The sequence below is a fragment of the Mesitornis unicolor genome, unplaced genomic scaffold (genome assembly GCF_000695765.1).
Source record: "Mesitornis unicolor isolate BGI_N332 unplaced genomic scaffold, ASM69576v1 scaffold4875, whole genome shotgun sequence".
Classification (NCBI taxonomy): domain Eukaryota; kingdom Metazoa; phylum Chordata; class Aves; order Mesitornithiformes; family Mesitornithidae; genus Mesitornis; species Mesitornis unicolor.
In genome coordinates, this window is record NW_010187482.1 from 1 (window position 1) to 12,013 (window position 12,013).

The following is a 12,013-nucleotide window of genomic DNA, read 5'->3' on the forward strand; positions in this document are numbered from 1 at the left end:
GATAGGGACAAATAAACCTCATCCCTGGTGCATGAAAAAAAAAAAAAATAATTAGCAGGATGACCATGAGCCAGCACTGTGCCCTTGTGGCCAAGAAGGCCAATGGCATCCTGGGGTGTATCAGGAGGGGGGTGGTGAGTAGGTCAAGAGAGGTTCTCCTCCCCCTCTACTCTGCCCTGGTGAGACTGCATCTGGAATATTGTGTCCAGTTCTGGGCCCCTCAGTTCAAGAAGGACAGGGAACTGCTGGAGAGAGTCCAGCGTAGGGCTACAAAGATGATTAAGGGAGTGGAGCATCTCCCTTATGAGGAGCGGCTGAGGGAGCTGGGTCTCTTTAGTTTGCAGAAGAGGAGACTGAGGGGAGACCTCATTCATGTTTATAAATATTTAAAGGGTGAGTGTCATGAGGATGGAGCCAGGCTCTTCTCGGTGACAAACAATGATAGGACAAGGGGTAATGGGCACAAGCTGTAACACAGGAGGTTCCACTTAAATTTGAGAAGAAACTTCTTCTCAGTGAGGGTGACAGAGCACTGGAACAGGCTGCCCAGAGAGCCTTTGGAATCTCCTTCTCTGGAGACATTCAAAACCCGCCTGGACGCTTTCCTGTGCAACCTCATCTAGGTGTTCCTGCTCCGGCAGGGGGATTGGACTAGATGATCTTTTGAGGTCCCTTCCAATCCCTAACGTTCTGTGATTCTGTGATTCTGTGAAAGGTAAATGCCTAAACCCTAAACCATTCAAGTTTCAGATGAAACAGAAAGTATTTGAGTGCCTTCCAGGAGCTGCTGCTTGGGCTAGGATCGTTACTATGCACTTCATCACCATGCACTTCATCACCCTTAGGACATTGTAGCTGATGTGTCACCTAAAGGAAACCATGCTATAATACAGGAGGTGTACATTTCTACAGGAAAATGGGAATATGAGGCATATATTCCCATGGGGGAACCATGATGATAACTCAGCATCAAGGTATTTGATTTTCAACAGGCATATTTCAGATTTTTCTCACATAAAAAAAAAAGCCTTCCTATTTTTATAGGGAAGGTCTGTAATTTAGGAAGATGGCTAGGAGGTTTTTTCCCTATCCCAGTTTCAATTAGATTTTGCTAACTTAAGACTTGAGCTATTACCTTGTAGATGTCCAGGAATCCACACTGATGGTCAAACCGTGTGTAGAGTTCATTCAGCATGCTGATGACCTGCATGGGTGTGCACTGCGCACAGATAGCCGTGAAGCCAACAATGTCTGAGAAGAGCATGGTCACATCATCAAACTTCCTGGCCTGGACCTGCTGTCCCTGCCACAACTGCTGGGCCACTTCTTCAGGGAAAATAGAAATAAGGAGATCTACTGTTTTCTTTTTCTCCTCTTCCAGGGCTTGGTGTGTGCATTCTAGTGTTGCCTTCAGCTTATCCATTCGTTTTTTCAAGCCATCCTGGGCCTTTGCTTGCTCCCCAACCAGTATGACATCGCGAGTAGCATCATGGATAGGTATGTCCGAAAGATGAAGGCCTCGACCCATCAGTTCATCCAGCTTGTCCACACAGGGGGAACCCAGAAACAAAATGGAATTTGATTCTGGCACATGAATCATTTGTCCTTTAATTTCCATCACCTGCAAAATAAAATGAGTTCAGAAAAGGAAAAATTAGCTGATAGATGTGGATACCTATTCTAGTTTCTCCATCTTAAGCTAAAATGATAAACTTTTTTTAAAAAGCCTTTTATATAGAAGCCTCTTGCACTCACCTATTCAAGTAATGAGACTCACATAGTCTACTCACCAAGGTGACTCAGAAAATAGCCTATACTGACACAAAAGTGTTCCCAAATCAGATGCTGGATCCTATTTCAACCCAACTAAACAAGAAAGCAACCACAATAACATGTATTTCTCAGAATGGTGTGCATATAATGCTTCTATATTTTGCTCCTGGAATGTACCTGGCCTTAAAAGCAAATTCCAGAGTAGCTCCTTCTCTGTTACTTAATTATAAATTATAAAAAGCACAAAATTAAAGGGAAATGACAACTATCTGAAAACAGGTTTGTGAAATAATGAAGTAGTTTCTATTCTTTTTCAGCAATACAGCTACAAAGTCAAATGTGGTCATGTTATAGAGGAATCAAGTAAGAAGAGAAATGAAGAAAGAACTCCGTAAATTAATGAATGGCTTAGAAAAAGTGTAACAGCGCTCTTATTTCCTATTTGCCTTCTCATACATGCAGCAGAGTTGATGGCTGACATTCTGTTGGAGTCTGCAGGCTTCTTGGTGATAAATTCATGTAATTTGTATTTGCAGAACAGAATAAGGAACAGTAGGAAAGGAGTAGCAGGTGGCTCGTCTCACTGGTTTATAGATTTTGCATTTTCCTGTTAAATGGCTAGATCATTTGAGTGCTGTCCAGTGGCGGATACCAATGAGGCCCTGGCTTGTTACTTCTTGCTCCATGATGGCAGTCAAGCACAAAACTACCAGAGTGAAATGGACATTGAAAACTAACTATAATGATGTATTTGACATTTTAGGCTACATACATTCTGAATTTTATTAATGTACTCAGTTCATACAAAAGTAACTGTCAAATACTGCAAAGGGACATTTCTCACCTGAATATAGTATTTAAAAAACAAAACCAAATGAACAGAAAACTAAGATGAACATGCTTTGTTTAAGCAGAAAATTATTAAATCAGATAAACTGGATGTCTTTGTAAATACAATCTGCCATAGCCTCTGACAGGAAAAACAATTATCATTAATGTTTTTATTCCAGGACTGCACAAAGACCAGGGCAAATACTGTGCTAGGTGATCTAAAAAAACCTACAGCCCTCACCCCAAGGATCTCACGGTCAAAACAGACACACACAAACCTTGTGCATCAAAGCACAGTGTTAGGTACCATAGTGCCTCACATCTCTATTTTTCCATTCCACACAATCCACTGAAATAGAAAGGACTCCTCCAGCCATCCTTTCTTTCATTGCGTAGGCATTCCCTCACTCACATGATTCACTTGGTCATTTAACCCTCCTCACATCCATAATCCTCCCAAGCAAAATAGGAAAACCTCAATCAGAGAATCCAGAGGTGTCTGTAACAATGATGTGATTTAAGTGTCCAGAGGCCTGGAAGCTCCTGCTGAGCTGATAGCTACCCCTACATGGTATGTCCCATGTCTAGGGGAGACGCTGGGAAGCTCCTGCTTCTATTAGAGATTTCATACATCAGACCATACGCTGCTATTGCAGAACCTACTATCAACATGGGGTCTGAGCCTATCCTGTCCCCACTCCCCTCTGCCTCTATACCCCACCCTGCTCACAACCTGGCAGATGTAACTTCTGATGTCAGCCTGGGAACTCAGCAAATGAAAGTAATTAAAACTGTCATTTTTCCTAATTTGTATTCCTGCACACCTACTAATAGTTACATTTCTAAGCCTTGTTTCCTCAGCTTCATTTCGGGACATCCATCTCTGTGAGAAAGCTCACAGAGATCAATGTCAGCTACCTAGATTGGCAGATTTAATGCTCCAAGACTAATTGTTCTTTTTAATTTTTAAAACATATGGCTCTCTGCACAAAACATAAGGGAAATAGGTGCTCTCGTCATGCATGCAGCCTCACACTCTCAAAGGGCATGTACAAAATTGCTTTACTCTGAAGTAGGAATTGCCAAATGTGAAATACATGGTATGGCTTTTCTAAATTCTTCTCTTATTTTGTTCCTCTTTGCAAGAGAGTTTATCTGTTTCTGTTCCTAGATCTTCACTGGTGTGCAAAATAAATGCATCTCATATTATCATTTCTCTCTCCCACCTGCAGGTGAAAATAGGGTATCAGCCCAGGAAGAGAGACCACAGACTCTGGCTGAGACAGCCTTGTCAGCAAGGCAGGCACTCGGCTTGGAGCCATGTTTCTTCTGTTAACCTGCTGTGAGACGAGAAGAAAATTAATGCATCCCTCTGTGCTCCTGCTTCACCTTTGTCAATTTTAGGTATTAAACTCTTTGATGTGTTCGCTGTCCATGTGAATATATTGTGTCAACCTTCCCCAGGTGCATTCTTCTCAGGAAACACTGATTGAATGAATAACGTACTAAAAAGGCACTCTGGAGTCCTTCGTTCCGCTTCAGGGTAACCCCAGGCAAATTATCAACTCTGAGTGCTTATTTGGCCTTTCAGCACAGCAGGAACAATAATATTGACCACCACATAGCACACTTTGAGACGTATGTGTGAGAACTAATAGAAGATCAGACAATTCTGTAAAATATCTAACTAACAATAACCTGTTCTTCTGCCCAAGTGAGCTGAACCCCTGCTTCAACAAGGTTGAGCATTTCTGGAGCCTTTTTAGAAACTTTTGAAAATACATTCTCCCTACACAACTGCTTAGTTTCCTAAAAGTGGCAAAGGTTCAGTGCTATTTCAACTTTATCATCTGAATATTATTATAATTTGCTCTACTTTACAGAAATTGTTGATGCCTCCTATCACTCCTTTCATGTTATAGAAGTGATTCCGATGTCCTGTTCTCTCTTGATGACTGAGGGTTTTTTTACAAAATGATCTGTAGCTTCTTCAAGTTGCCAAATCAGGGAACTGGACAGCCGAAGCAAAGCTGCCCCAGCTTGCCTAGGGAGAAACACTCATGTCTTGTAAAGCACAACAGTGGAGAAGAGCTAAGACTGTACCACTCTTCTCAGTTTTTGCAAAGCCATTTCCTTTCTGAAGAAGTTTCTGAGATGATTCAGATTCTCTCAAGAGGACTTTAGTCTGCAGCTGTGATCCAGCATAGCCTCCATCTCTTTTCTTTGGACTCTCTGACCTCTTATATTCTTCTCTGTATCTGAATGTATAACTGAATTAAACGGGACACCAGATTTCCCTGAAGCTTGCCATAGCAAGTCACACCTCTGGGCATCTCCCCAGAGCTGACCTGCTTTACACCATAAGCCGACAGGCAATCAGGATTACATCATCTATTCTCCCCATAAGCAGGAAAAGATTGAAACATTTGTCATCAGTTGTATTTCATTACCACTACATTTCATTGCTTTCCTGTCTCTTTAATTACATTCTTACCAAATAAAATGAGAACAATTCCATTGTTTTCAGAAGACATTCTCCTGATCTACAATAGTATAAGAGAACATTCTGAAATGAGCAATTACACATCATATTTTACTGGATTACGTTGCTGTGAAATTGTGGTGCAGTCATAAGTAGCTCCAGGATGAAAAACAAAAAAACCCATCACTAAATTTTACTTTCACTGCAAACTCACTGCAAAGAAAGGGGAGGAAATAGAAGAGGCCTTGTTTCTCAGGAGCTCGTTCCGCCTCTCTCCCCAAAGACCCATCTGGGGAACACTGACAGACTCTAAAGCTGCTCTTTGAGAGCACGAGAGAGACTCCTACTGCGCTGTACACCAACAGCTACTTCATTAGGTAGACAATATCCAGCACTCTGCATGCTCTGGATGCGTGCCACCCTAGGATTAAGTATGGATCAAAAGCTTATGAAGCAAATGCCAACTCCACTGCCTTGTCTTTAAGGAAAAGCAAGAGGAAAAATCTCATTTGCTGCACTGATGGAAGACAAAACTTCTCTGTACGAAGACAGGCATATTGGAATAGTGACTAAGAAAAGGATTATATACCTTCTGAGAAATATTAAGGGAAATATGAGACCATATTTTTGAGGAAGAATTGGGGGTTTAAAGAATAATTTTCTTTATCATCAGACCAGGCCATGTATTCTGCAGACTTTGCAATCCACAAATTTTAATGGAGCTGCCTCTTTGACTTTGATCAGTACATAATCCCTCCCGAACTGTGATTAGAGCCTTCTTTTTTAATTTTTTTTTATTGGGAGTAGGTTAGGAAACTTAGACCACACTTCTGTAAACAGTTACACATGCATGCTCAACTTCATAAAATGAACAAATTCAACGAGAACGTTAAACAAAGCTGATTCTTTAACAGACCCATAATTATTTAGAGGACTGGGAAGATTTGGAGAAAATCAGCTTATGACAAATCAACATGGACACCATCACCACTTCAAGGTACAAAAAAAATAACCTGAGCTCAGGATTACAAAAAAGCAAAACAACCAAACCAACCATGAAACAAAAACCACTGCACACTGAAGATGAGAGTAAAAGATGACTTTTAGAAAGGTGAGCCAGTTGCTATGCTAGCCTAAATTTTAAACCAGCTTGACTCACTTCTCTGAATGTCCTGTAGGATACATGGCAGTGTCTCAGGGACATTTACAGAAAGATATTAAAAGTATTTGACAAGACAACATGGCACTTCCAGAAAGAAATACAATGAATCCGCTTCTCATGTTTCCAGATGACACATCAAGAAGAGCTGCAAGTATCATGAAAGACACTGGAATTAAAAGAAAAAAAATCTCTTAAATTGGAGAAATTGGCTAAAAACAGGATTCAAAACAAGGGCAATGAATATGGTTAGGCAGAAATAATCAAATGCAAAAAATACAGGCAAGACAGCGGTTCCTAAGAAGATCACCCAGACTCTACAGAAAGGCAGATGAATATAAGCCAACAAGTCATGCTATCATTAAGAAAGAACACACTATTCAGGACTATGTAAACAAGAATATAGCTTCCAAAACACAGGAAGTAATCCTTCTGTTCTGACCACCAGTGTTCAGGCCCCAGATGGAAAAATCTGTTCCTGTTTGGTATAATAAAAAAGAGACGAATCAACTGGAGAGGGTCTGGTGAATAGCAATGAATGTGATGAAAAGGCCTAGAAAAGATGATCTACAAAAAGAAAAAAAAAAGAAACAATTTGATAGTTTACCCCAAAGAAGAAAAATCTCAGGGTGGGGATATGAAACTCTTCAAATGCACTAAGAGCTGATTGAAAGAGTTCAGACTGTTCTTCAAATCCAGTGGGAAAAGTTCTGTGGAAAAGGACACGGGTGTCCTGGTGGACACCAGGTTGAACAGGCGTCAGCAATACATTCCTGTGTCAAAGGCCAACAGCACTCTGGGCTCCACTTGGAGGAGCAGTGCAGCAGTTTGAGGGACGTGATCCTCCCCCTCTGGTCGGCAGTGGTGAGGCCACAGCTGGAGTGCTGTGCCCAGCACTGGGCTCCTCAGTACAAGAGAGACATGGACATGATGGAGACAGTCCAATGAAGGGCCATAAAGCTGATTACAGGATTGGGGCATATCTCCTATGAGGAAAGGCTAAGAGAGCTGGGAGTGCTTAGCCTGGAGATGAGTAGGCTCAAGGGCATCTTATTCATGTATATAAAGACTTGGAGAGAGGGTACAAATATGACAAAGCTGTTATCAGTGGTGCCTAGAGACAGGAACAGAGGCAATGGACACAAATTGAAACACAAGAGGTTCCCTACGAACAATTTTTTACTGAGAGTGACCGAGCACAGGCATAGGTTGCTCAGAGAGGTTGTGGAGTATCCATCCTTGGAGATACTCAAAAGCCCTCTGGACATGGTCCTGGGCAACTGGCTCTATGAGGCCCTGCATCAGCAGGAGATGGAACCAGATTACCTGCTTTGGTCCTTTCTGAACAGGAAGTAAAAGGCACAAATTGGAAAAAAATAGTTTAACGTGGGATATTCTTCTATTCATAGGGACAGGGAGGATGGAAACATCAAATGGTGAGGAGCTGGATTCTCCATTACTGGGAATTTTTAAGACCTGCCAAAGGTTACCTATCTTGCTGGGAAGCAGAGGGATGAACCAGTGTCTTAACAGAGATCTAGGTCTAAATAAGAAGGAGAGAGGTAGAAGGATACCATTTAGTCTTCAACCAAAAGCCACACAACTTATTTCTGAAATAATTAATGTAGTGCAAGTCTGGATAGTGTGGAATTCTTCTGTTCACTCAGTTTACAACTAAACTAGTCACTCTGTCCTCTTTTACAGGCAACAACAGAAGCAGGTGCTTCTAGAATAAACTTAATGTGATCCATGTGAAATGTTTAAGTCAGAGATGAATGACTCTATTGTCGTAGGCCGGCCACTAAATCCTGGATGGATGCTCTCTATTAACCCCTCTCTCCTCCCCAGAAGGGAAAAGAAAAGAGAATAAGGGAGAGAGACTTTATGGGTTGGAAAATAAACTAACAGATTTAATAAAACAAAAATACTATTACTACAGGATAATATTTTAAATAGGAAAATAATGAAATACGTACAAATATGTACAAATATATACAAAACCAATATAAAATCCCCCAATGACAAATACATCACCAGAGGCTCTGCGGAGCCGGGCACTGGAAAAAAAGTCCCAGACCAAACTCAGCAGCAGGTGGGAGCAGGATGCAGGACGCACAAATCAGGATCAGCATCAGATGAACTAGCAGGATTCTGCTCAGGCCTTGGCCTCTGCAGGATCGAGACGGACCAGAAGGTTCTGAGATGCAAGGGCTCCAGATGGAAGAAAGGCGAAAAGGATCGAGACCCTTGTGATCTCTCGGTTTTTATACCGAGTATGATGTATGTGGGCCCTGGGGCTCCCCTACCCTGCCCACAGCCCAGACCACCATGTCAGCCCCTTGGGACTGTCAGTCCCTGCCTCAGTGATTCTGCAGCAGGACCCATCTCCAGCTCTCACAGCCCTCCCCTGCCCTGCCATAGGCCCTGCTGGGCCAGGCCCACCCATGGGCCCAAGGCTCATCCCAGTTTTGACCCATCTCCATCCCCAGGGAGGTGCCAATGCCCTGGGCTGGGGCTGCCCCTATCTTAGGCAGTTGGGATGGGCCCTGGCTGCCAGGCCCTGCCTGTCCACCCTTGAGACCCCCATGGCTCTCAGCATCCAGGGAGCCCTGGCCCCCACTGTACCCTGACAGCATCCCCGAAAACATTTTACCTAAAACACCTGTCAAGAGTTCAAGGAGCATCTGGACTGGTCTTAGTCATATAGTTTAGTTTTATGTAGTCCTGCAAGGAGCAGGGAATTGGACTCGATGATTCTTATGCATCCCTTCCAATTCAAGATATTCAAGATATTTTTCCTTTCACTGCAAAATCTATTAAATCCCTTAAGATTGCTTTCAGGTTGCTGACACTTTGGTTAGTGTGGTAAATTTTTCAGTATTGATAACACATCTCTCTACTGCTTCATTAAAACCCAGGATACCCTATGCAGATATACAGCCATTCAATGTAAAAATGTGGATTTTAAAAAATCTGTTTGTATTGTTCAGAAGTGGAGCAGTGAAAAGAGTTTTCAGAAAATGCTGATTTGTTTAGCCTAAGATCTTCTCTCTGATGCTCTGATTAGATTGCTACTGGCAGTTGGGTGGAGCTGGCCTGGCTCTTCAGGGATGGTGGGGTTTAGAAACATGTGGGATTTCTGCTCTCAGACCAGTACACAGTGCCTGACGTTTGGGACTGTTAGGAGCCCCAAGCAACTTCTCGGTGAAATTCACCTTCTTGACACAAAGTTTAAAATGGACAAGAAGATGCTCTGAGATGCTCTGAGAAGCTGTAGATTCTGGGGAGATTCCAGCTTATGGGATATTTCATCATTTTTTCATGTATCTTTGAGTCAGACAAGAGTCTTTTTTAAAAAACTGAAAACCAGAAGCCCTGCTGCTTGACAGAAACTGTGACAACAGTGGTAGCAATAAACATGCTCTGAACAGGAGGTCCCCAAGCGACACTTGTATTAATTTCGCATTTCAAGCAAAGCAAAATGCATTTTTTGTACTTAAGATCTCATCACAGTTTGATTACAACAAATGAATCAAAGTGTAAGGGAAACTTCTGGTATTTAATATCCTCTTTGTGTTTATGTAAGACAAATGGAAGAGAATTACACTACATTTCCAATGGATGTATGTTAAACATTACTTCTTATTTTAAGCCTTTCCTGAGAAAAAGAAAAAGATTATTTTCATGACATTTTTCTTTCCATTTTAAAAAAGGGATGGTGAATGAGAAAACAAGAATGTAACATTTGAGAAAGTCATTAAAGCTCTCTGAAAAGTTGGTTCTGCAGTTCAAATGAATCTCCATTAGCCTGATAAGGCAGTGAGGTGGAGGGTGACACAAATGCTCATTCAGTCTGCTAACTTCACAGAGGTAAAAATGATGCTTGTTATAATTAAGTTACATGAAATCATTATGCCAAATTAATAAGTATAGACTCTTATACAGTAATTTTAATGTCTTTTTCTGTACCTGCCTATATTTTAAGAACTTCACATGCATTACCTTTTATAATATCATTTACAATAGTCATTCCTTGTCTTCCAAATGTTTCTTCTGTGCGTGACTCTTACAATGTACTTAGTCAAAACAAAATCTTGTCAATCTTGTAGCAAAGTTATGAGCCTCATATTTTGCTTTTGGCAGGTTGGAGCAGAGGGAAAAAAGAACCCGCGGACAAAAAATGAAACTGTGATTTTGGTCCTTGACTCCTGGACAGTACCTGATGACCCCACAGCTCCTGCCCTAAAAGCAGATCCGAGGGTGTGTGTGTAGCTCGGCCCCCTGCTGGAAGCTCAACACATGCAATGGCGAGTCTCTGGCTCACCACTGGTTTTAATGGAGTCCAGGCTGGCCCTTACCACATCAGCCTTTACACAGAGAGCTCTGTACATGCTGAATTACAAGCAGAAAATTCCACTTCTGAATAGAAGTTACCATTAAGTAACTTTGTCTGGTCGACTGCATCTTTGAAACCTTCTCTCTTTTTTTTTTTTTTTTTTTTTTTCAAAATTACCTTACCAAGTAGCATAATTACCAGCACCCAGAGCAAGGTAATGATCAGCATAATCCACTAGACCCAGTTTTACAAAAAGTCAAAGCATCTTCAAAGAAATCTTTTCATGACATAAGTCTAATATAAATTAGTAAGAATAATTGAAGTGACATTTGTTGTTTTAAAACAAGTCATTCTATTTACATTCTTTTGTTTACAACACAAACTCAGCATGAAAGATCTTTAAATTTGTTTTGAATTATTTAAAAGAAATTTAGTAACAGTTGAGTTATGCAACAGCAGTAGTAGCTGATTGAAAGACACTAAAGGATGAGCAAAATCCTTCCTATAGCTTGAAATTCATCCTGGTTTTGGTGGTGCAGATTCCATACAGCAGTGTGCAGTCATGCCAGGGGGAAAAAAAATATATCAGGGGCTGAAACTTCTCTAGAGACTCTCCTCTGAACTGGGCCTTCTGCTATATGTTGTGCAAATACTCCAGGTCACACCTCTGCTTTTCTACTGAGCTTACTCTCTGACATTCTTGACTTAACACTCAGCTTAATGACACAAGTAAGATCACAGAGACTATATATCTGGTCAAAATATGCTACACATATTCATGTGAGCAAAACTACATATCTCATGTTTGTAAAGACCTTGATAATTGACAAACATTATTTGTTAGATTGTTAAAGACAGATATTTTTATTTATATCAATGTCAAACAAGCAAGATTACAGAGAAATGTTCCATTACACTGAATGCAGTGGCAAGGCTCCCATTTCCCGCTATGGTGCTATTTTCACCATAAGATATGTGCAGGTACACAAATCTGTCCTGCATCCAATCCTTCCATTGCAATATTCAGAACCTGGCAAAAGCTTCTCATTTGAGCATGATCTGTCTCAGCTGCCTGAGATGACTTGCTAGCAAAAAGCATGTTTAGTCATTCTGTGATATATCATGGTAAATATTTTTCTTTCCCAGACCCCGGTCAGTTTGTTTCTTTGTTGAAACTGTTTTTATCAAAATGCAGTGCAATAGTTAAATGAGAACTTGTGTTTATTCATGAGAACAGCAGGCAATGAGCAGCAGAAGCAGCTTTCCCCTTTGATCTGTGCAGAACAGATATAGCAACCATTAGGTGATGTAACGTTTCATCACCAACCTAGGTAGCTTAGAATTCCTTTGATTAAAAGATCTCCTAGCCCATGCACTAACTAGCTTGAAGACATTTTTCTCCTTTAGGATTTATATGTTCCAACTCTTTCCA

General features: G+C 41.2%; 1 protein-coding gene across 1 annotated transcript; it reads right to left on the reverse strand.

Moving 5' to 3' along the window:
- Nucleotides 1-1,135: 1,135 nt before the first annotated feature.
- Nucleotides 1,136-1,621, reverse strand: LOC104541408 (guanylate cyclase soluble subunit alpha-2-like; the record flags this gene model as incomplete). The annotated part of the gene is made up of 1 exon (XM_010185462.1): nt 1,136-1,621. A coding segment is annotated over one exon (486 nt), but the record flags the coding sequence as incomplete, so codon positions are not given.
- Nucleotides 1,622-12,013: the final 10,392 nt, after the last annotated feature.